A 26,548-nucleotide genomic window follows, 5' to 3' on the forward strand; every position below is an offset into this window, starting at 1 on the left:
GAGCCGCACAATTAAGGTACCTATCAGATTTTTATCAAACAAGGGAAAAACCAGACTGGACGAGACTAGAATTAGATAAAATAGGGGAAAAGATACCTGAACACATATTATATAAATGGGACGAAAAATTGGTACAACATAGAACTTCTCCAGTATTACACCATCTCCTCAATATATGGAAGAAGATTCATGTAGAAAGAAATAAAATAAATTACCAAATACCAAAACTAATATTGACGCAAAATAAGCTACTCCCTTTTACAATAGACAACCTTGCCTTTAGAAAATGGGAAAAAAAAGGGATTAAAAGAATAGAAAATTGTTTTTCAGGAAGTAGATTCTTATCCTTTGAACAAATGAGAGATAAGTACAATATAACGGGAGATACAGCGCTGGCATATTACCAACTGAGATCCTACTTGAAAGATAAATTAGGAAGCAACTTGAGTTTACCAGAGGGAAGTAACCTTGAATATGTGATTACAGATACAATGTTAATCAAAAGATTTATAAAAAATATGTATATTAAACTGCAAGAAAAGGAAAATGAGGAAACAAATGGTAAAACTAAACAAAAATGGGAACAAGATTTAAATATAAAGATAAAAAAGGAAACATGGGAGAAGTTCTGCTCTGGAACGATGAGAAATACAATAAATACGAGGCTGCGTATGATACAATATAATTGGTTACACAGACTATACATTACACCGCAAAAGTTAAATAAATGGGACCCAACAGTATCTGATAGATGTTTTCGATGTAAAAAAGAAAGGGGAACAACAATTCATGCAATCTGGACATGTGAGAGAGTAGAAAAATTTTGGGATGATCTCAATCAGATATTAAATAAAATAACAGAAAACAATATACCAAAGAATCCAGAGATCTTTCTCCTAAGTAACATAAAAAATAAAGAATTTGGAATTGACTTGGAGGATGCACAAAAAAGATTTGTTAAGATAGCCCTAGCTGTAGCAAAAAAATGTATTATGTCAACCTGGAAATTGGAAGATAATTTGAAAATACAACAATGGTATATAGAAATGAATAAATGTATTCCATTAGAAAAAATAACATATAGTTTAAGAAATAATATTGAAATATTCGAACAAGTATGGGAGCCTTACATTAAATACAATAGCGAAAACCTACCGGGAACAAACATTACCTAAGTTGATGGAAGGAGAAGAGAAGAAAAGAATGGACTCAGTAGAATTTCTGGTGTATTTTTGTTGAATGACAACATTGTCTAACTGAATTAATGCAACCTAGATTGTATAACTAAAATGGATGAGAGGGGGGGGGATGGGGGGGTGGCTTGGGAGGAGGGAGGGGGGAGGGAGAAAAAGTCACTGTAAATATGTGGAAAAGAAAAAGTGTATATCATGGCTATTGTGATTTATGGTGTGAAAAATAAAAAATTAAAAAAAAAAATAAAATAAAAAAAAAAAAAAAAAAAAAATGATGATGCTTATATACACAAATTTCTTGTAGAAATCTGTGGAGCTCAGTTTGCTATACTTCGAAAAGATGCACAAGCAATAGGGACTTGCCCTTCAAGCTGCCAATGGGACTTCCATCCCCAGCTTTGGCACGTGATGCGTCTCAGTTAAGATAGGAGAGGCAGTGTTCCATTGGAATTTTATTTTGGCTTCCGTTGCACAGCCCATCTTGGGTGCAGATTTCCTACAGGCCCACGTGACGTTAAATGAAAGAAACTAGTCAACGCTACTACTTTCCAAACATACCCTTTGATAAGCAGCAAATGATGTCTCCCTATTTGGGGTGCACTCTACGCACTGACACCTATGCTGCGTTGCTCAATGAATTTCCTGGTGTGTTCTCTCCTAAATTCAATTCCTCAACAACGGCCCATGGCCTGTTCCATTACATTAACTCCTTGGACCCGCTGATTTACGGCAGGTCGTTGTCTCCTGCCAGATAAACTACAGTAGGCCAAGGCAGAATTTACTGCCATGGAGGAATTGGGTATCATTCGGTGTTCCAACAGTCCCTGGGTATCACCATTATGCATGGTGCCCAAGAACACTGGTGGGTGGAGACCCTACGGCAACTACTGCAGGCTCAACAATATAACTATACCTGATAGATACCCTATTCCGCACATAGAGGATTTCACTGCCTGCCTGCACAAGGTCGACCTCGTCAAGGGATATCATCAAATCCCAGTCCATTCAGATGACATTCCCAAAACACCAATTCTAACTCCTTTCAGGCTTTTTGAATTCCTTGGGATTTCTTTGGTTTGGAGAATGCCACTCAAATGTTACAGTGGCTTATGGATGCTTTGGGCAGGGATTTACAATTCGCTTACATATACCTAGATGACATCCTCATTGCCAGTCAAAATGAGCAAGATCACCAACTTGCACTGCCTGTTCTAACAGCTAGATGAATTTGGACTTACCATCAACCCTAGCAAATGCCAGTTTGGCAGAACCACCATCAATTTCCTTGGGCAGAAGATCCCAGCAGAAGATGTGTTTCACTTATCCACCAAAGTGGATGCCGTACGTGCTTTCCTGAAACCTACCGTGGTTAAAGGAGTTCAGAAATTTTTGGGCACGGTGAATTTCTATCACCGTTTCATTCTGGCAGCTGCTGACATTATTGGCCTACTATTTCAACTCCTAACCACAAAGCGTAAAGTTACTTGGATCAGAGAGGCAGAATTTGCGTTGGAATCTGCTCTGGTCATGCGATGCTCGTGCATCTTAATCTCACCACAGACGCCTCTGATACAGCAGTGGGTGCGGATCTCAAACAGTCCGTCAATGATCATCGGCAACCCCTGGCTTTCTTTAGCTGCCACCTCCAGTCATCGGAAATGAAGTACAGCACATTTGATCGAGAGCTGTTGGCGTTCTACCTGGCCACACAACACTTCCGATACGTTTTAGAGGGCCGCCATTTCACCACTTTCACAGTCCATAAGCCACTCACTTTTGCCTTCAGCAAGATATCGGCCAGGGAGCAACACCACTTGTCGTATATTTCCAAATTCACTACGGATGTGCATCTTGTTTCAAGAAAAAAACAATCTGGTTGCTGAGGTGCAAACCAGACTGGCAGTGCATCATATCCAGGGTGGCATTGATATCTCTGACTTGGCGAGTGCACAGGCCATGGACCTGGATGTTCAGGCATACAGAACTGCCATTACAAACCTAGACATACAACATGTGGCACCACAACTAGGTTGGCCAAGTCTGCTTTGTGACATGTCTATGGGCTATCCCGCCAGTAGTCCCCATGTCTTGGAGAAAGCACCTTTTTGACTAAGTTCACAACCTGTCCCATCCCTTGATCAGAGCAATGGTCAAGCTCATATAACAACTAAATATGTATGGCATGGACTTAAGAAAGCCAAGACGTAGCCACTGCAAAACTTCCAAAATACAGCGGCACACCAAGGCGCTTCTCCAGTCCTTGCCAACAGTACCCTGGTGTTTTGAGCATATGCATATAGACCTGATCGGACCACTGCCAGTATCTCAGAACATGTGATACATCCTCACGGTCATAGACAATTCACGTGATGACCAGAGGCCATCCCATTGCCATCCAGTGACCCTGAGACATGCGCCAGAGCGTTCATTGCCAACTGGATTTCAAGATTCACAGTTGCCACACGCATCACCTCAGACCGGGGAGCGCAGTTCACCTCTGCATTATGTACTGTCCTTGTGCACTTTTGTGGCCACAACTGTATCACACCATAGCGTACCACCCACCGTCCAATGGTCTTGTAGGAAATTTCCATCAGCAACTCAAAGCCTGACTCATCTAGCCCAACTAGGTAGACAAGTTGCCATGGGTTCTACTGGGAGTGCGCACCACCCTAAAGAAAGACATGCCAGCATCATCCGCAGAAGAGGTTTATGGTTTAGTTCAGGTAGTTCCAGGTGACGTTCACCTTGTCCGACTCCTGCCCTTCTGATCTGGACATGTTTCAGCAGCTTTGACACCAAGTCGCAATAAGAAAATCGATTCCAACCAACTGACATGAAACTTCCAAACAGCATGTGCTTCCAGCCCTCCTCAACACTGACTTTTTGTTTAGGCATAGACAGGCCCCAGGAACACCATTTCAACAGCCATACGATGGCCCTTTCTGCGTCATTAAAAGGATGAAGCTGTGTACACTTTAGACAGAGGGGGATATTCTCAACTGTTTAGTATAGACAGACTCAAACCAGCAAATGTGGACCCTACTACCCCTATTCACTGCCCCCAGCCCAGGAGACAAGGATGTCTACCTAATGCACATACAGCCAGTTCATCTCTTTTGGGTGATGATTCTTGGGGAGGGGATGGTGTAGCGGGCTGAGCAGCCATGCAGCACTGCGAGCCTGGTCACCGCTCACTCACGTGTCCGGAGGGCTGCGCGCAGCGCTGCGGGCTAGGTCGTAGCACACTGGAGAGTTTGGTACACACCTTTAAGATGGTGTGGGGCTCCTGTCATCTTTAAGACACGTACCCTGCAGGTGAGTGGCAGGCGCAGGGTGATGCCACTTCTGGTTCCGGGTGTCAGGGCCGGGAGGGATTTAAAAGAGGAGGCAAATTCAAATAAAGTGTCTTTACTGACTAACACTTGTGTCTGAAGTAGTCAGTACAATTGAATATTTATTTTCTTTTATATTGCAGTTTGTTTACTTTTTTTTTGTCTTTGTAATTTTTTCTTGAGTAGTTTTTAGTTTCTGATAAGTAGCAATTCCACTTGGCCATAGGTAAAAGAATCTCAGGCTGTGGGTGATGTCATGCAGGTACTTTGACAACAAATATGGACTTGAAGTTAACCCAGTGGAGTTTTTCTTGACAATATTTATTTTGAAATGTTTCACACAAAAAAATGGTTAGTGCAACACTATTTCAGTGCCAGTGACCCTGGTTTGAATATGGTGATATCTGCACATTCTCCCTGTGATCTGCATAGGTTTCCTCTGTGTACTCCAGTTTCCTCGCACCCTCCAAAATGTATGGGTTGGCAGGTTAATTGGGTGCCACGGGTTTCATGGGCCAGAAAAGCCTTATACCATGCTGTATCAAATGACCATTTATACATGCAATACACAAAAGTGCTGAAGAAAGAGAGAAAATCATGAAGAAAAGCAGGTAGACACATGGATAAAAAGTTGGGTGGAGAAGAGGAGGGAAGAAGTGACAGGAGGAGGAGTACAAGATAACAGGCAAGAGGTCACAGAAGGCTACAAGTGGGAGGGTAGCAGAGGAAAATAAGTTAAGTGATGGGGGAGGGATTATCTCTCTGAATGGAGAGGGAAGGGAACAGGGTGGGGAGTTGGAGAAAAGGAGACAGAGGGGTTTAACAGAAACTGCAGAAGTAAATGTTAATGTCGTCAGGTTGGAGAGTGCCCAGACAGAATATTAGATGTTAAACCTCCAACTTCTGGGTAGCCTCTGTTTTACAAAGCACGAGGCCATGGATTGGTATGTTGGTGTGGAAATAGTGTGTGGAATTAAAATGGTGTTTACTGGGAGGTCCCTGCTACTTCAGTGGACAGAGTTAAGGTGCTCAGCGAGATGATCTCCCAGTTTGTATCTCGTCTCTCAGATGTAGAGGAATCCACAATAGGAGAATCAGATGCAGTAGATTCATGTGTTGTTTCACTTGGAATGACTGTTTTGGGCCCCAAATAGTGGTGAGGGATAAGGTGTAGGATTTCTTGCAGTCACAGGGATAGGTACCAAGGGGATGGCAAGTGGGAAGGGTGAGTGGGCAAGGGAGTCCTGGAGGGAGTGGTCCTTGGAGAAAGCAGACAAGGCAGAGAGAGGAAGATGTGTCTGGTGGTGGAATCAAGTTGTAGGTGATGGAAATTGTGCAAGATATTGTGCATTAAATATGACGACTTGTGGGGTGGTAGGTGAGGACAAGGGGAATCCTGTGTTGCTGTGTATCGGGGCAGAGGGGGCCAGGGCAGACATGCAGGAAAAAGAGATGTGGGAGAGGGCTAAGTTAATAGCAGAATAGGGGAAACTACATTTTCTTTAGAAAATCTTGGATTGGTAGAGTCGAAGTCCTTGTAATGGGAGTAGATGCAATGGAGGCAGAAGAACTGAGAGAAAGAAATAGAATTCTCACAGGGGACAGCATGAGAAAAGGTATAGACGAAGTAACTGTAGGTTTGTAGAAAATATCTGTAGAGTTGGTCTCCACAGATAGAGACAGAAAAATAGAGAAAGGGGAGAGTGTAACCAGAGATGGACCAAATGAATTTGAAGTCAGGGTGAAAGTTAGCAGCAAAGTGGATAAAGTTGACAAGCTCATCATAGGAGCAGGAGTTTTAATTTAAAAAAAATTAGACATACAGAATGATAACAGGTCTTTTCAGCCCACGAGCCTATGCTGCCAAATTATATCCAAATACCTATAACCTCAGTATGTTTTGAACAGTGGGAAGAAACCAGAGCATGCAGAGGAAACCCATACAGACATTGGGAGAATGTAGAAACTCCTTACAGACTGCATCAGGTTTGAACCCTGGCCACTGGCTCTGTTACAGCGTTGCGTTAACCACTACACTCAGCAGGCCAATCTTGGTGCATCTTGATACTTTGTGTATCTTGCATACTTTTGTATCAAGCAAGAATGTCATTACATCTGTACCTTGAACTTGGGTATATGGCAATAAACTCTCATCTCAGCATCTTCTAAATCTTCTACTCCTTACGTAGTGTCCTCTCTGGTCACACAACTTTGTTGAGGAGAAACATTCTACCCAAGCCCCTCATAATTTTGGATACCTCTATTAGATCCCCACACAACCTTCTCGGTTTTGAGGAAAACAAATTCAGTCTACTTCTTCACAACTGAAACATTCTAACCCAGGCCCTCACAATCTTGGTTGATTTCTCCTACACCCTCTCCAGTGGAATCCTTTCCAAGTGTGGCAATAGAATGCACACAGCACTTCAGCTGTGACCCAAGTAACATTTTATATATAACCTCCCTGCTTTCATTTTATTTTCAGTCTGAGGAAGGCAAGTTGAAACCATAAGCCTTTTCAGCAACCTTATCCACCCATGCTATTGTTTTCAAGGATCTCTGAACTTGTGCATCAAGGTTCCTCCATTCCTCCGTAACTCCTAGGATCCTGCCATTCACTGCCTTTACCCTTGTCCTTCCAACATATCTAGCACACACCCTTCAGATACAAATTCCATCTGCCATTCCTCTATCTATCTTGGAGTTTAGAAGGATGAGGGGGTGGAGATTGAATCTCATTGAATTCTACCCAAATAAAAGGGCTGTATAGAGTGAAGTAGGGAAGGCATTTCTAGTCATGGGGAAAGTCTAGGACCAGGGGGTACAACCTCTGAACAAAATGTTGTCCCTTTAGAACAGAGACGAGGAGATATTTCTTCAACCAAAAGATGGTGAATTTGTGGACTTTGTTGCCACAGATGGTTGTGGAAGCCAAGCCATTGGGGATATTTAAAGTAGAGGTTTAGAGGTTTTTGATTAGTTAGGGTATTAGAGATTACAGGAAGAATGTTGAAAGGAAGAATGCATCAGCTGCAATTTGAGCAAATATGGGCCAAATGGCCTAATACTGCTCACTAGTCTTACAATATTTAATATTGTTATAGATCAATCCACACCAAAAGTGCTACCTTGCCTCAGTCTGGACACAGATTATTTTATTATAAGAGAAGTTGTGAATTAAACTTGCAATTCACAGCAAATATCCCTACATCTTAGACCGTGACCATAAGATGTACAAGCGGAAATAGCCCATTTGGCCCAGTGAATCTGCCCCACCATTTCATCATGGCTAATTTACTGCCCTTTTTAACCACATTCTGCCTTCTCACTGTAATCCTCAATTCCCTTCATAATCAATTTACCTACCTCTGTCTCAAATATTTCCAATGACTTGGCCACCACAGCAACAAATTACATAGATTTACCACTCTATGGGTACAGAAATTCCTCCATCTCTGTTCTAGTATATGATGGAGCCAGGGGCATTGATGGCAGGCAGGCCAGTAGCATTATTCTCCCACATCCTGTACGGTCCCGAGGTACGTCACTCCTCGGTTGAGAAAGAGGCCCAAGAGTTTGTTGAGACGGTGCACCACTGGCAACATTACCTGGCCGGTAAACAGTTTACCCTGCTGACTGACCAGAGGGCCGTGGCCTTCATGTTTAATACTAAACAGCAGGGTAAAATCAAAAATGATAAGATTCTTAGGAGGAAGATCGATCTCTCCACCTATAATTACGGCATCTTGTACCGACCTGGTAAACTCAACGATTCCCCCAGAAGCACTATCCCGGGAATGTGCGCCAGCATGCATCTTGACCGCCTCCAGACCCTCCACGACATCTGTGCCACCCCAGAGTCACAAGGTTATACCACTTCATCAAGCCTCGGAACCGGAGGAGTCACGTGATGGAGTAGTGGCCGGACGGTGAACTCCAGCCCTCTCCAGAAAAGTCGGGAAAAACAAAGGAAAACACAAAGGCACAGAAATAAAAGTTACAGAAAAGTGAGTATAAAGGTGGAAAGAAGATGGCGACAAAAAAAGAAAAATCGAAAACAACGGTAAGAAGAGAGGAAGAGAAGACAAAGGAGGAAAAAGGTGAAGGCCTTACCTGTCCTAAGAGGCCCGCTGCGGAGAGAGAAACCCGCTCCCTCAGGTCGGTAAATAATGGACTACAAAAATGGCTCGCTGAGCCGAGTAAAAGTGCGCAACCGCGCATGCGCGATTCCTCGCGCATGCGCGATGCGAATGAAAAAAAACACACCGACGGAAGGGGGAACCAGCTGGGGAGTCGATCTCCACAGCCGGCAACGACAGCTGCAGAACACCTGCAGCAAGAAGAGACCACAGAAGACAATAGAAACAAGAAAGAAGAGAAGGAAAGGGCACCAAAGAAACAACAGATGGTCAACCCAGAGGAAGAAGAAGAGGAAGAGGAAGAGTACAGTGAAATAGAAGAAGAAAAGGAAGGCAAGATAAAGGATATACTTTCTCTTATTAAAGGATACATGGAGTCATTTAAAGAATGGCAAACACAGGAATTTAATGATTTAAGAAAAAGAATAAACAACACAGAAGAGAAAATGAATAAAATAGAAATGACCTTAACAGAAATGGGAAAGAAAATGGACAAGATGGAAGAGCGGGCAGTAGCAGCAGAAATGGAGGTAGAAGACTTAAAAAAGAAATTGGAGGAATCTAATAAAAAAAGCGATAGAGACACAAGAACTACTAGCTCAAAAAATAGATACAATGGAAAATTATAACAGAAGAAATAACATAAAGATAGTGGGCCTTAAGGAAGATGAAGAAGGCAAGAATATGAGGGAGTTTATAAAAGAGTGGATCCCTAAGACCCTAGGATGTCCAGAACTACAGCAAGAAATGGAAATAGAAAGGGCACATAGAGTATTGGCCTCTAAACCACAACCACAACAAAAACCAAGATCTATTGGAGTAAAATTCCTAAGATATACTACAAGAGAAAAGGTACTGGAGAAGACAATGGAAAAAGTAAGAGAGGGCAACAAGCCACTGGAGTATAAAGGGCAAAAAATCTTCATTTATCCAGATATAAGTTTTGAACTCCTAAAGAAGAGAAAAGAGTTCAATACAGCAAAGGCGATTTTATGGAAGAAAGGGTATAAATTTATACTAAAGCATCCAGCGGTATTGAAAATATTTATTCCAGGTCAACAAAACAGACTATTCTCGGATCCAGAAGAAGCACGAAAATTTGCAGAACAATTACAAAAATAGACTGAGGGAGGAAGACGGGTAATGAGAGTTAAAATGATCACGATTGATATGTATATGGGTAAAGACAAAAATAGACTGAGGGATGAAGACGGGTAATGAGAGTAAAAATGATCACGATTGATATGTATGCGGGTAAAGGGGTATAAGAGTGAATAGAGACAATGTGCATACGTGAATGTATCTGTACTTAGAGGAAAATATAGATAGTATAGACAAGAATTAATAAGGGAAGGTAATGGAATAGAGAGAATAAGGAGGGAATTAAAAGAGTGACCTTTGTGACATATGAAAAGTGAAATTTTTTCTGGGGGGGGCGGGGTGGGGGGGAAATAGTGGTCACTGCAAAATCAGTTGACGCTTGCGAGTGGATTCGCAAATCCAAATGGAGAGGGGAGATGTGGTTGTCCGACAAGGGATAAAGGACAACTCAGGAGGGGAAGGGGAGATTGGGGATAAATAAGATAGAAATAGGAGAATAAGGAAAATGTTGGATGTTGTAGGAATGTTGTCTTATAAAGAGTTGAAAATAAGAAAACAGAAATGGAAAAGGAGGAAAGGTAATGATGGAAAAACGGAAAGAGAAGATAAACAAAATATAAAAGGGCTACGCTGAACTATATGACTTTAAATATTAATGGAATACATAACCAAATTAAAAGGAAGAAACTACTAAATTTAAATGAATAAATGTATTCCATTAGAAAAAATAACATATAGGTTAAGAAATAATATTGAAATATTCGAACAAGTATAGGAGCCTTACATTAAATACAATAGCGAAAACCTACCGGGGACAAACATTACCTAAGTTGATGGAAGGAGAAGGAAAGAAAAGAATGGACTCAGTAGAATTTCTGGTGTATTTTTGTTGAATGACAACATTGTCTGACTGGCTTAATGCAACCTAGATTGTATACCTAAAATGGATGAGAGGGGGGGGTGGGGGGTGGCTTGGGAGGAGGGGGGGGAGAAAAAGTCACTGTATATGTGTGAAAAAGAAATAGTGTATATCATGGCTAATGTGATTTATGGTGTGAAAAATAAAAAATTTAAAAAAAATAAAATCAAGCCTCGGAACCTTCCGTACTCTGTTGAGGACGTCAGGTCCATGACCAGATGCTGTCAGATCTGTGCCGAATGTAAGCCGCATGTTCTACCGACCCGAAAAGGAACATCTCATTAAGGCCACACACCTTTTGAATGGCTCAGTGTTGATTTCAAGGGCCCCCTAACCACAACAAATAGAAATGCCTACTTCATGACAGCAGTGGATGCGTTCTCCAGGTCCCCCTTTGCTAATCCTCACCCGGATATGACCTTGGCAACGGTAATCAAGGTACTGCACAGTATCTTCACCCTGTTCGGGTACCCCAATTACATCCACAGCGATCAGGGGTCTTCGTTCATGAGTGAGGAACTGCAACAGTACTTCCTAGCCAGAGGCATAGACACCAGCAGGACCACCAGCTATAACCCCAGGGGTAATGGCCAGGTGGAAAGGGAGAACACCACCATCTGGAAGGTGATGCTCCTGGCCCTTAGGTCCAAAAACATGCTGGTGTCCCACTGGCAGGACGTTTTGCCCGAAGCGTTTCACGCCATCTGATTGCTCCTGTGCACCGTAACTCCACATGAATGCTTGTTTGCTTTCCCTAGGAGATCGGCGAATGGTTCCTCCATTCCTCCTTGGCTGGCAACCACAGGCCTGGTCCTAATATGGAGACACGCGAGGGGCCATAAGACAGATCCACTGGTGGAAGCGATACACCTCATACATGCCAAATCTCAATACGCATTTGTGAGATACCCCGATGGCCATGAGGACACTGTGCCTATCTGAGCCCTTTCAGGGCCAGAGATCAGCAGACCATCCCACACGGGAGCGCACTACTGGAGGTCAAGCTGCTCAGTTCTCCTCTCCAGGAGTCGGTCCTCTGTGAGACATCAAACCCCCCTTACTCCCGGGAGCCCTCAATCATCACCCCAACCTAGACTGTCCCCTCCCCGGGACCGCTTCCCCTCCCGAACAGCAGAGCACAGATACGCCTGCCCCTTGTCGGTCCCGCAGAAGGAGGAAGTCGCCTGTGCGGTTGAACCACTTGTTAGATTAAAAGAAAATTGTTGAGTGTCGAAGAGGGGGTGGAGTTTCTGTTTAAAAAGAGGGGGTGAATGTAATGGTATGGATTGAATGTACTTATTGGCAGACACTCTCCCCTGGTTTCCTCCCTGTAACCTAAGCCATAAAGGTCGAGCCGCCTCTCCCTTCCCTAGCTTGGATCCGGGCCAGCTCAAGTTTTGTGTACAATAAAGCCTATCGTTCCCCTCAGTCTTTGTCTTTGTAATTATTGGGGTAAATGGTAGTACCCAACAGACTACAGCCAAGGAACTCCTGCAATTATGTGCTCAACTGAGAATGCTGGTCTTTCTTGACCAATTTTGTTTTGAGCTACTTGTCACCATCTAGTAAGTTTTCTCGAGCACTATGGATTTTGTAAGCCACCAATTCTTAAATTTTTCATTTGGCAATGATCTAGTTAGTACTCTGCTCAAAGTTTATGTGCCCCCTATGGAAGCAAGGTCTGCCCAGTATAGATTAATTTAGATTGATCAATTTTAATTAATGTCCACATATACTTTGCTGCTCTAAGAATGCAGGGAGGATCGTAAATACCTCAAGAAGTGTAGGGCCTCAGCCTGCTAGTAAATGTCCCATTAGCTTTGGGTTCTCCAGATTATGTGACAAAGCTCAGAAAGATAAAATGTACAAGCCAGATGTTTAGAGGTATGCGTCTCTTTAATGTGAAAACAGGATGTTCTGCCTTTACATCTCACACAAGTCATCTCTTAGGTACAATGAAGAAGTGTAAAACTATGCATGACCAAATTATACTGGGTTCCAAATATTAGTTTCTTATCTTAGGATAGAAAAAGGCCTCAGAATAACAGGGACTGAAACATCTTTTGGGTGCCATTAAAAGAATTGTAAATGCCTGAGCAAAACAAATGGTTTCAGAATGCTGGTGCCAGAGTCAGGAAAAAATGAGACAAAGACAGAGACCAGCTTGAACACTGGCTGAGATCAAAGACAGAGAACTGTATATAGGCAGAAGATTCTGTCCAGTTGGCATGTTCACTTACTGCAGGACACTCTGTATTAACCCCATTCTCAAGTTTTGGAAATCAAAATGTTGCTTTTAATAAGGTATGTTTCTGAAATTTGTTTTGAGGCTTGAAAGTCATTGAAACTTTAACACCCCTCCCCTATGAAGCAATCAAGTTTAGTTGTTTTTTATCTGTACTTCTTTGCTACCAATTATATTAAAAAATTTATGTTATGCAAGATGAAAAGAAAACAAGGCTTTTACAGTGCGAGTAACAATTGTGGATTGAGACTCCAGAACAAACACACATAGGAAATCATTCTTATTGAACATGTAGGAAAGAAGAAAACATGAAAACTCCCTGACTTACAACCATAATTGGGACCAAAGGATCAGTTGTATCTCAAAGTTGACACAAGTCAGAATTTTGACCATGTGCATGGAGTACCGAAGTCTTAAAACAAACTTTTAAAATCAAATGTATTTGACGAACTATAATAGGGATACAGGGTATGCAAGAGCAAAAATGGGCGCACTTACTTTGTTAGTCGGCATTCTGGAGTCCATAGGCGGGGTGAGGCCATTTGATTCCTGTGAGCATGCATGATGGGTTCACGTAATGGAATTCGGTTAATGCATGTGTGAGAGTTAAGCATCCTGACAATATTGAATTTGTGCCCTTAACATGAACATAAAGAGAGAGAATGTTCTCTCTTTCGAGAGAGAGAGATAGAGGGAGAGAGAGGGCGAGAGATAGAGGGAGAGAGAGGGTGAGAGATAGAGGGAGAGAGAGGGCAAGAGATAGAGGGAGAGAGAGGGCAAGAGATAGAGTTACAGAGAGAGATACTTGACATTCTATAGGATTTTCCAGCAAATTAAGTATCTCAGGGTGGATTTCTTCCTGAGTCAGGTCAGATTTCTTCCAGAGTCAGGACACATTTCTTCCTGAGTCAGGGCAGATTTCTTTTGTCCTGTCAGTGCGGATTTCTTCCTGAGTCAGGGCAGATTTCTTTTTTTCTGAGTCAAGGTGGATTTCTTCCTGAATCAGGGCAGATTACTTTCTGAGTCAGGGACTATTTCTTCCTGAGTCAGGGCGGATTTCTTCCTGAGTCAGGGCGGATTTCTTCCCGATTCAGAGCCGATTTCTTCCTGAGTCAGGGCCAATTTCTTCCTCAGTCAGGGCCAATTTCTTCCTGAGTCAGGGCAGATTTCTTCCTAAGCCCTCATTAATAGTACAGAGCAGTAAGGAGAAGGTTAGAATGCAAACAAAGAAAGTTTGTAGTAAGTATTTGAATATGGATGGGCAGGTGATAGAGAAGGGAAATGCTCTGAAAGAAGATGAAGGGCAATTGGCAGGAAAAGTAAATAATGTTGTTCTTAAAGATGAGGGAAAACAGGGATTAAAAATGGGGAAATCTCTGAAATTCATATATTTTAATGCCAGGAGTATTGTAATAAAGGTGGATGAGCTGAAGGTGTGGATTGATACTTGGAAGTATGATGTGGTAGCGATTAGTGAGACATGGTTGCAGGAGGGATGTGATTGGCAGCTGAATATCCCTGGGTTTCATTGTTTTAGGTGTGATAGAGTCGGAGGGGCAAGAGGAGGTGGTGTTGCATTGCTTGTCAGGGAAAATATTACAGCGGTGCCTAGGAAGGATAGATTAGAGGGCACATCCACGGAGGCTATTTGGGTGGAACTGAGGAGTAGGAAAGGAGAGGTTACACTTGTAGGGGTGTATTATAGACCACCCGGAGGGGACCGAGACCTAGAGGAGCAAATCTGTAGGGAGATAGTAGATATTTGTGATAAGCACAGGGTTGTAATTATGGGAGATTTTAATTTTCCACATATAGATTGGGAAACACATTCTGTGAAAGGACTGGATGGGTTAGAGTTTGTGAAATGTGTGCAAGATAGTTTTTTACAACAATATGTAGAGGTACCGACCAGAGAAGGAGCAGTGTTAGATCTACTGTTGGCAAATGGGATGGGTCAAGTGACGGAGGTTAGTGTTGGCGAGCACTTCGGGTCCAGTGATCATAATGCCATCAGCTTCAATGTCATTATGGAAAGAGAGAAATCAGGGCCAAGGATTGAGGTTTTTGATTGGGGAAAAGCTAGATTTGAGGAGATGCGAAAGGACTTGCAGGGTCTGCATTGGGTCAATTTGTTTTATGGGCAGGATGTAGTAGAGAGATGGAAGTCTTTTAAAGATCAGATTTTGAGAGTGCAAAAGCTTTATGTTCCTGTTAGGTTAAAAGGAGGGGCAAAAGGTTTGAGAGAGCCGTGGTTTTCAAGGAATATTGGAAACTTGGTTCGAAGAAAAAGGGAGGCGTAAATTAGATATAAGAAGCATAGAGTTAAGGAGATGTTTGAAAGATACATTGAATGTAAGAGGAATCTTAAGAGAGGAATTAGGAAAGCTAAAAGAAGGTACAAGAAAACTATGGCAAGCAGGGTGAAAACTAATCCAAAAGAGTTCTACAAATATGTTAATGGTAAGAGGAAAGCTAGAGACAAAATTGGTCCCTTAGAAAATCAGAGCGGAAAACTGTGTGTGGAGCCTAGAGAAATGGGGCAGATATTGAACAGTTTCTTTTCTTCAGTATTCACTAAGGAGAAGGATATTGGGAGATGTGAGATAAAAAAAGCAAATTGGGTAAATATGGGGAATATAGAGATTACAAAAGGTGTAGTTTTAAGGCTTTTGAAGAATATAAAGGTGGATAAGTCTCCGGGACCAGACGGGATCTTCCCCAGGACATTGAGAGAAGTGAGGGAGGAAATAGCAGAGGCTCTGGCGGTAATTTTCCAAATGTCATTAGATATGGGGATAGTGCCGGAGGATTGGCGCATTGCGCATGTGGTTCCGTTATTTAAAAAGGGTTCAAGGAGGAAGCCTGGCAACTATCGGCCTGTAAGTTTGACGTCTGTGGTAGGTAAATTAATGGAGAAAATTCTTAGAGATAGTACTTATAAACATCTGGATAGACAGGGTCTGATCAGGAGCACTCAACATGGATTTGTGGGAGGAAAGTCATGTTTGACCAATCTGATTGAATTTTTTGAAGAGGTGACTAGGAATGTGGATGAGGGTAGTGCAGTGGATGTTGTCTATATGGACTTCAGTAAGGCCTTCGATAAGGTACCACATGGAAGGTTAGTTAGGAAGGTGCAGTCTTTAGGTATAAATTTTAAGATAGTCAAATGGATTGAACATTGGCTGAAAGGGAGAGGCCAGAGAGTGGTAGTGGATAATTGTCTGTCAGGTTGGAGGCCGGTGACCAGTGGTGTGCCTCAAGGATCTGTATTGGGCCCATTGTTGTTCGTTATATACATTAATGATCTAGATGATGGGGTGGTGAATTGGATTAGTAAATATGCAGATGATACTAAGATAGGTGGAATAGTGGATAATGAAGAAGGTTTTCAAGGATTGCAGAGGGATTTGGGCTGCTTAGAAAAGTGGGCTGAAAAATGGCAGATGGAATTTAATGCTGATAAGTGTGAGGTGCTTCATTTTGGTAAGAAGAATCAGAATAGGATATACGTGGTAAATGGGAGAGCATTGATGAATACAGAAGAGCAGAAAAATTTAGGAGTAACGGTACATCATTCCCTGAAGGTAGAAACTCACGTGAATAGGGTGGTGAAGAAGGCTTTTAGTATGCTGGCCTTTATCAATCATTGCATGGAATATAGGAGTTGGGAGGTGATATTGAGATTGTATAAGACGTTGGTGCGGCCTAATTTGGAGTTCTGTGTGCAGTTGTGGTCGCCTAATTATAGGAAGGATATAAACAGAGTGGAGAGAGTGCAGAGAAGGTTTACCAGAATGTTATCTGGGTTTAAGCATCTAGAGTATAGGGAGAGATTGGACAGATTAGGTCTTTATTCTTTGGAGCGTAGAAGGTTGAGAGGGGATTTGATAGAAGTATTTAAGATTATGAAAGGGATAGACAGAGTGGATGTGGATAGACTATTTTCGTTAAGAGGAGGAAAGATTAAAACAAGAGGACATGAGTTAAGAATTAAGGGGCAGAGGTCTAGAGGTAACATGAGGGGGAACTTCTTTACTCAGAGAGTGGTAGCCGTTTGGAATGATCTTCCGGGAGAAATAGTGGCGGCGGAGTCAATTGTATTATTTAAGAAAAGGTTGGACAGGTATATGGATGAGAAGAAGATGGAGGGTTATGGGCATTGTGCAGGGAGGTGGGACTAGAAAGGGGTGTTTGGTTCGGTGCGGACTAGAAGGGCCTAATGGCCTGTTTCCGTGCTGTAATTGTTATGTTATAGGTTAATTGGGTGAAATTGCGTGGCATAGATTTCATGAAGGGCCTTCTACCCTGCTGTATCACTAAAAGTAAAAAGCTATCAGGCTTTTGACCATTCCCAGACTTCCCCAACCAGAGCACTATTCCAGGACAACCAAATGTGAATATTTATCATCTTTTGCTTCATGGCTATTCAATGTATACTTGTTGTTTCAATATTTTGCATATTTGTGCAGTTGTAGCAAGCTAACATTTTGGTGCCTCTGTGTGTCATATTTCGTTGTCTGACAATAAATTCACATCCTGAACTCAACAATTTTCAGCATTTTAGTTCTAATTTCACTTGACTGATTTTATGTTAACGTGAACAAAACCAAGTACTCACCTTCCAAGTTTCACGGAAATCCACATCATCCATAAGAATCTTCCCACTTGCGTCACTGGGAAACAACTCATTTTCACTTGGCTGTAACAAAGACATTTTGTATTTTTACCAGTTCCCTTTTGACTCCCATGGATGATGCACAATGTAGATACAAAGACTCCCTTTCTTATTTTCTGTTAATAATGATGCCACTGACATGACCACTACTGAGAAGGTGTGGATCGCTCCTATCCACAATTGTTAGCTAGATCAGGCACAAGTTAAGTTTGATGAATTTGGTCATTCAGTCATATAGAATGAATTAATGCCATGCAAAACTGTTTTAGAAGGTGGGAGTCAGAAGTCTTTGATTCACACAGCTATGGCAAGGTGGTTGAATATTGGAATGACAGGCCATACCAGGTCCACAGGAATAGAGCTCAATTAAAATGGGAATTGGCATTTGTCAAGGCACTTTATTTATGTTCCAAGCTAATTTTTTATTTCCATACCTTGCTGCCAAAATCGTGTTGATTATTTACATTGTGTTATTGTGCTGGTTTAGCCATGGAAGTCTAACATGGGTAGGACCTACATAGTGAATGGTAGGAATCTGGGAAATGTTGGTAGAGCAGAGGGATCTAGGAATTAAGGTACATAGTATCTTGAAGGGGGCATCATAGGGAGCAAGGGTAGTGAAAACTGACTTTAAGCAGATTGGCCTTCATCAGTCAAAGTATGGAGTAAAAAAAGTTAGGAGGTCATGTTGCAGTTGTACAAGACATTGTCAAGGCCCCATTTGGAGTACAGTGTTTAGTTTTGGTCACCCTAATACAACGTTCCTGCAGTGTTCAGCTGGCCAGTCAACTGCTGTCAGCTCCGCATGGGTTTGGAAAGGTTTGCTGAAGGAGCCGATCCCGTGACCTCAGGGTCTGCGCTCGAGATGGCGACACCTATGAATCAGCAGCAGGTTACACGGGCCTGCAGTTTCTGGGGAAGGCGGAGGAACGAAGAAGGGCACCACAGGTCAGGAAGATCACCCCCCCTCCCCCCACCATCCATCTGAGAAGAAGAAGCAGAAGAGATGACCCACAGGACTGCGACCACAGAGGTGAACCAGTGAGAAGTCTCTGCAGCTGTACAAGCAGCAGGCTGTGAGCGTATCAAGGCAAGGAACCCACAGAAGCTGCAGGCTGCTGTCGGGAGACTCGTGTTGGCTGCGGACTGCTGGAGAAAGACTCAAACTGGCCAGAGGAGTACCCGGTGAAGGGGTCCTGAGGGCACAAAAGGGTCCCTGAATGTGTCAGAGGTTCAGATCTGGAGCTCAGGTTGCCAATGGTTTGGACTGGACTCTGTGTGGTTGCGGAGGCTGCAGAAGGGCTGGAGGCAAATCTACGGACACTCATTACTCTAGGGGATGGTTTGGGGGAGGGGGTGAAACTCTCTTTTCTTCTCTTTCTCTGATTGAAAGTCTGACTGAAAGAAATTTAAGAGGTGCTCGGGCAATTTCTGCCGGTGGCGAATCTGTCTGCCTTGCAGCAGGCAAAAGGAATTTCATGTAAAAGGACACTGTTTTATTACTATGACAATAAATTGAATCTTGAAGATGTTGCCAAGATGGAGAGGGCCCAGAAAAGATTTATGAGGATGTTGTCAGGACTCAGGAACCAGAGCTTTAGGGAGAGGTTGAACAAGCTCAGGCTTTAATCCTCGGAGTGCTGGAGGATGAGGGGTGATCTCCGAGGTGTACAAAACCATGAAAGAAATAGATTAGGTGAATGCAAGGTCTTTTGCTCAGAGTTTGGGGGGGGGGAGAGGGGGGAGAAATATCAGTTAACAGAGAATAGAGGTTTTAGATGCAGGAGGAGGGAAAGAGATTCAGCTGGAACCTGAGGGGTAAACCACCCTCCCCCCCCCCCACCTCACATAGGAGGTGAGTGCATGGAACAGGTTGCCAGAGGAGGTGGTTGAGGTAGATAATATAGCAACATTTAAGACCAGGATTGGTTTAGAGGGATATGGACCAAATGCAGGTGGCACCAATGTGGATGGGACATTTTGGTCAATGTGGACAAGTTGGCCAAAGGACCTGTTTCCACACTGTAAGATCCTATTCTCCCACTCCTCATTTAAAATAGCCTTGTTACATTTTCTACTCAAACTGTTCTCAGGTTAGAGAATTTAAAAAGTATTGCAGAGGATCCACTACATCTATGATAACCTCTTTTACATCCTGTTAGGTACCAGGAATTTAAATACTCTTCATTTCTTTCCATACTTTCTGTTCAAAGTGCATTATTTTGGTTCCCCTTTATATTGGCACCTCCTGTGGTTCCTTCTGCCGTGACAGCAGGTAGAAATGACTGGGTAATTGGAAATTTTTTTTAAAGTGCAAATGTTGTAAACTGAAACAAAGACAAGAGCCAGAAGTAGACAGTGGGACAGGCAACCTTTGTGAAAAGAAAGCACTGAGTTAACATTTCCATAGATGCTGCATGACCTGCTGAGTGATTTCATAATTTGAGTCATCCCATTACAAATTTATCAGAACAATTTACCTTTTTGGTGTTCTAATCTCTTTACATTGGACCTCACAGTAGTAGGCTGGGTACCAAATAACAACGAGACAAAATACAGCAAGGAGTTTGAAAATCTAGTAGCATGGTGCCAAGATAACAACCTCTTTCCACCTTAAAAAGGTGAAAAAAAAGATCATTATCTTCAGGAGAGGGAGCAGAGTCCACATTCGCTGACCACATCAATGCCGCTGAAGTGGAAAGAGTAGAGATCATCAAGTTCTTAGGTTAAATATCTCCAGTGACCATCCCTGGGACAAGCACATTGAAATGACAGTCAAGTAAGCACACCAACACGGCTACTTCTTGTAAGACTAAGGAAGTTCGGCATGTCCCCGTGGCCCTTAACAACTTCCACAAGTGCACCATTTCAGCATTCTTGCTGAATGCATCATAGTGGAATGCAGGAGCTCAAGATTGGAAGAAGCTACAGAAGGGGGTGAACTTAGCTCAAAACATAATGCCGACTTCCCTCCCCTACATGATCTACATCTTCTGATGCCTAGAAGAGGCAGCCAACATACAGAGAACACATCATACACCGGACACAATCTTTCCTTTCTCTTCCCATCAGGGAGAAGGTTTAAGAGTGTGAAACCAAGCATCAACAGGCTTAAAGACAGTTTCTTCCCCGCAACCACTGGGCTCCCGAATGAACTCCATAACAGTGCTCTCACACTGCCCTTGCCTAGTGCTGATTGAGCTTCCCTTTCATTGTAATCTTATACTCTAAATTGTGCTCCTTACATGTCTATAAATGATAGTATGTTTGCAAAAGAACCACTCTCAATGTACTATTTTGTGACAAAGAAACAAGCATGTATAACTTGTTTAATCACCAAGTATTTAGGAGCTCAATCTTTCAGGTAGGTCTCATCCTTTGGCTTACCTTCAAACCCATTGGCCAGTGTACAAGATACAAATCAATGTAGTCCAACTGTACGTCCTTCAGAGTCTCCTCCAGTCCTTTTTGAACCAAGGTAGGAGAAAGATACGTCATCCAAACCTAGGAGTAAAACACAAAGGTTGCTATAATCAATAAAAAAAACTACTCAAGTCTTCCAATTTCATTCAGAAAATCACAACTATGTCTAAAGAGACTCATGATCTTCTTGGCACATTCATACATTATCATGACTCTGGTTTCTTTCAGTAATTTTCAATTATGGACTACCAACAGCTCACAGTCTCTTTGTTCAGTGGCATCTTGGAATCTCAAGTAGAGTTCTGATGTGCGTGTTTTGGGAGGAGTGTTCCACTTCCCACACAGATGAAATGCTCTCTGTCCAGCCATACACAAGCCAGTTAAAGTTCTCCCAGGATTCACAATTCTAAAACATGCAAGGCCTCGGGTTCAATTGTGTCACACACAAGCTTGCAAATGAACAGAGAAATCCAATGCAGATGTCCTCTCAAAATAATGAGATTGCAGATGAGGGCAAGGCAGAATATCCACCTATTAACAGTGCAAAAGAAACTGTACACAAGATACACATAAACAGATAATGAATGTAAATAAACCCTCTTTTGATTGCAAAACAGAGAGAATTTTTTAAAAAATCAATAAAATTCACAAGTATGAGTCCTTAAATGAGTCCCTGATTCAGTTTGTTGTTGAGGCGTCTGATGGTGGAAGGGTAGCAGTGGTTCCTGAACCTGGTGGTGTGTTCCTTGTGACACAGATACCTCTTTTCTGAGGACAGCAGTGAGAACAGAGCACATGCTGAGTGGTGTGGATCCTTAATGATTGCTGAAAGCATTATTCCCTGTAGATGTTCTTGATAGTGCGGAGGACTTTACCTGGGATTTGTCCACTACCTTTTGGAGGGCTTAATGCTCAGGGGTATGTCCCCATACCAGACTGTGATGTAGCCAGACACGATACTTTCATTAAACACCTGTAGAAATTTGCCAGTGTTTCTGGTGTCATACCAAGCCCCTGAAAACTCCTGAGGAAGTAGAGGTGCTGACGTGTTTTCTTTATGGTGGCATTAGTGTGTTTGGTCCAGGAAAAATCCTCCAAGATAGTGACTCCCAAGACCTTAAATTTGCTCACCTTTTCCACCTCTGATCCCCTAACGATCACTGGCCTTCCCTTCGTGAAATCAACAATCAGCTCTGGTTTTGGTGACATTGAGTGCAAGCTTGTTGTTGGTGCACCATTCAGCCAAGTTTTCAATCTCCATTCTGTATGGTGACTTGTCACCTTCCTTTATATAACCAACTACCAAAGTATTCTTTGCTTAGGAGGCATCTGATGAAGCCAATGTGGAGACCACTGATGGAGCAGAAGGTGCTAGATGGGAAGAGGTGTGCTTCTTCTGTCATTTACAGTGGGCCTTTGTGTTGCCTCATAGTTCTCAGCATCATCCTGAATGGCCATGGTCCAATTCCCAGAAGCTTGTGAAGTTACTGCATTATTTGATGTAAATCACAAAGGTAAAACCAGTGGCCAAGTAATGAGAGTCATTTGAGATTCAAAGCATTTAGGATAAGCACATACCACAAGAGATAGTTGGGGCTGCCAAAATTACAGCTCAGTGAATGGCATGCTATGCAGATCGAAATATACAATGTACAGATGCAATAGAAGTTTTACTCACTGCACCTTCTTAGTTATGTTAAATACTAACACAAATTAAATCTATTAAAATGTCACAAAGAGAAATAAAGGATAACAAAGAGGAAAAATATTATACATATTCATGGTTTGTCCAGTAGTAAAAAATGTGTTCTATCAGTTTTGCAGATAGGTCTGTGGTGCTCTTGTAGCAGTGTTGTGGTTTGGGTGATACGGGGAGGATAAAGGGTCTAATAGCTGTTGAAAAAATGCTCGAACTTGGAAATGCTAGATTTCAGGCTTCTGGTGAAAGTTTGAAGGTGGAATTGAGAAGAAAGCATAGCCAGGGTGAGGGGGAGCCTTGTTGATGTTGTTACCCTTCTTGGGGCAATGACTCACATTGATGTCTTCAATGGATGGGAGGTCAGAGCCCGTGATGGAATTGGCAATGTATGATTCTTTCTGCAGCCTTCTGCATTTCTGGGCAGTCGATTTTTCAAACCAGGGCATGATGCAACCGGTCAGTAAACATCCCACAGTACACCTGTAGAAGTTCGATAGAGACAGATAAGGTGAAGAGGAAAACTAACAGCAAGATGCAATATGTGGAAACCCTTCAAGAATGTACAAAGTACTGAGGTGAAATTAAAATGAAAATCAAGAAAAAAATCTACAGAGATACCAAAAATACTGGGAAACCCATTGTTTTATATGTATGTAAGAAAATCCAATGTTTTATAAATATGTAAAAAAGATAACAGGTCAAACAGTGTAGCAAAGATAAAGATACATAACCCACGTTTCAGGCTTGAGCCCTTCATTAAGGTATGACAAAATGTATTGATAGAGTGGATTTTTTCTTGATATTATGGGTTCCTCCACATCCCAAGGACATGTGAGTTGGTAAGTTAAATAGCTGGTGCCTTTAGTGTTCAGTTAAGTGGTAGAATCTAGACAGAGATGGGTGTGGGGTACTTAGGGGAATTTAGGAAGTATTTTACAAGGAGGGCAAATGCAATTGCTGTGAGCCAGTATGATGATTTCATATACATAAGTACAATGTACATTTGTGCTCACTGCAGCTAAATGGGTACACAAAATATTCTAATAAACAGTATTTAAAATAAACATAATGTGTCATGAACTTAATGGTTGAAATGACGTCCTTCTCTGTTCAAATGAAATATGAAAAAGAGGAGGTGCTATTGGGTTGCTTGACTACTAACAGTACTATTTTTAAAAGAGGAGGAAGGTTTAAATGAGTAAATACAAATAATTTTGTTTTAATTTTTGTGGTAAGAAAACTATAAATCTCACTTAAAAAGTGCACTCAGCAAGGATTTTTAAAGGGATTATTGTGTCTATACAACATCAAAACATTTTTTGAGGAGGAGATCAGAAGGCTCAATGAGTGTGTTTTTTGAAGATTTTTGCAGGGCTTTCAACAAGGTCTCATGTGGGCAGCAGTGGTAAATCAGGTAGTTGCTGTCTCTCAGCTCCAGTGACCTGGGAACATAAGCACCTTTGGTGCCAACACCCAATGTAAATCTTCAGCACCTCAATCCTCACATCTTGGCAACCAGAAGTCTATAATTTTTGAAGTCAAAATGCAAGATTTACTTTCATAAAGATTAGAGACCACCAGAAACCAGTCAGCTGCCAGAAGTGCCAACATGAGAAATTGGTGTAGCATTTTGGTATTAATTTTAAGTGTGTAAGATTATGAGAGGCATAGAGAGGGTGAACAGCCAGCACCATTTTCCTAGGGCGGTAATGGCCAAGACCATCAACGTATGTTTAAGGTGTGTGGAGGAAAGTTTAGAGGAAACATCAGAGTTAAGATTTTTACATAGTGAGTGGTAGGGTAGCTAGAACGTACTACTGGAAGTGGTGGTAGAGACTGATACAGTAGGGGCATTTAGAAGTCACATGAAAGATAGAGGGACATGGGATGTGAGGTTGGGAAGGGTGAGATTGATGGTGCACTAGGTTTAAATAGGTCAGCACAACATCCTGGGTTGAAGAGCCTGTTCTTCAAAGATTAAAGAGGAGAGCCAGGAAGTCAGTAGACCCTTTCAAACTGCTGTGTAAAATGGGGTAAACTGGATGATTTGCATGGTTAGTGGCAATTTGAAAGGGTCCAACCAGGTCAACCCAGTCAGAACCCAACCAGGTCGCTGACCTACCTCAGAGGTGGTCGAGGAACTTTGTTAAACTTACCCAGATCTCCTCCATGGCTGATTTGAAAACAAAAATGGCCAACCTGTTTACTCCGGTGATGTCAGCACTGCAGACGTTGCCAGCATCTAAACATCATGAACTTCTGGTGAGAGCAGAAACAACAGCAAAGACATCCCCAGTCCCCTGAGTGCCCCACCAACTGCCCACTCCGGTTGCCCCCAGAGTGTCCCATTGGCAGCCCACCCTGGATGCCTGCTGTCTGCCCTGATGACAACCTGCACTGGTTGCCCCCTAAGTGCCTCACTGGCAGCCTGCCCTGGTTTACCCCTGACAGCCTCACCGGCAGCCCACACCACTTGTCCCCTGACTACCCTGCCAGTATCCATTCCTGGTTGCCCGCTGACTGCCCCACCAAGAGATCACCTGGTCACCTGCTGAGTGCCCTGCCGACAGTTCGCTCCGGTAGCCCCGAGTGTCCTGCCAGCAGCCCGTCCCGGTCACCCCTGAATGCCCACCAGCCCTGCCGACAGTTCGCCCCAGTCGCCTGCTTACTGCTCCGCCAGCTGCCCCCTGCACCTTCCAGCTGGGAATGGAATGGCAGGTACAGACTTCTAATACATTAATGCAACGTGTGTGTAATTTACAAGGATATGTCGGGTGGCAGCACATTGCAATAATCACAATGTTTAAGACAATACCTTTTAATCAGAGGCTGACAAGGGAATTCATGAGTGAGCGTGTGTGATGTGTCATTCATTGAGTCATCGCGGGGGCGGGATCCCCGTTAAATCGCCGGGTTGGCTATTTAGCAGGAAGGTCCACTTTCGATTTGAAAGGTGCATTCTACACCAAAGACCCAATAATTGCACCAGGGGCCTGGGAGGGGTACCCGGGTGCTGCAGTTTAAAAAGGCCTAGAAACAGATGTGCATCTCCAGATCCATGTCCTTTTACAAATGACACAGTCCAAAGCAAAATTATCATCATTTGAGCAAATATGCATACTTGCACCAGCCCCAACTAAATATTAAATGTATCAGTATAGTTATTGGTAGAGGGCCATCACTCACTACACTGACCGTTGACTTGACCTCTTTGCTGAAAGTATTTTAAGTTCCTACAATGCTGCACTTGTAGATGGTTAATTATGGGAGATCAGACTGAGGTTAGTTTCCAGGTATATTCCCTCTATGGGTAGTTAATGTGTAACCATATTACACAAATAAATGCATTATTTGTCACATATATCATTTCGTCCCTCTGTGCTTAAAGAACTATCTGTTTGTTCCTCTCCCATTATTCCTCACAAATGTATGACAACATGGCCTTAATTGCCCTCACTTCTCTATTTGCTTTAAATACTTATTTACAGAAAGCCCTGTTCTCCTTTCAGACCTCTTTCACAGATCTCTGTTGCTCATCAATTAGCATTCCAGTCCTCCATCACCACTCTGGTGCGAAGAAGAGTTTCTATAAACTTGTGGCGGCTCACCACAAGGCAGGCAAACCGGCCCCACTTGTAAGCCACTTAGTGGGGCAGCAGGCCAAAATGGTGCTGTCGGGGGTTTCCCTTCCTTCAAGCTCGGGGCTCAGAAACGTGACGACTGGATGACATCAGCACCCTCCAGCGCGGTTCTCAGCCAGGTCCGGGCTAGGAGTATAAGTGCAGCCCAGCAGCCTGCAATAAACTAGTCTGCTCA

General features: G+C 42.7%; 1 protein-coding gene across 2 annotated transcripts in view; it reads right to left on the reverse strand.

The window, feature by feature from the left end:
* The window catches only part of LOC138745856 (aldo-keto reductase family 1 member C1-like), a 45,360-nt gene that overhangs the window by 13,076 nt on the left and 5,736 nt on the right, over positions 1-26,548 (reverse strand). For both annotated transcript variants that reach the window (XM_069903272.1, XM_069903271.1), the window contains exons 2-4: positions 23,068-23,212; positions 20,998-21,114; positions 17,554-17,634 (exon numbers count right to left, since the gene is read on the reverse strand). In XM_069903272.1, coding sequence (XP_069759373.1) covers positions 17,554-17,634; positions 20,998-21,114; positions 23,068-23,212 — 343 coding nt within the window. The remainder of the gene's footprint in view (positions 1-17,553; positions 17,635-20,997; positions 21,115-23,067; positions 23,213-26,548) is intronic.

Source organism: Narcine bancroftii, chromosome 11 (assembly GCF_036971445.1).
Source record: "Narcine bancroftii isolate sNarBan1 chromosome 11, sNarBan1.hap1, whole genome shotgun sequence".
In the NCBI taxonomy this organism is placed as follows: Eukaryota; Metazoa; Chordata; class Chondrichthyes; order Torpediniformes; family Narcinidae; genus Narcine; species Narcine bancroftii.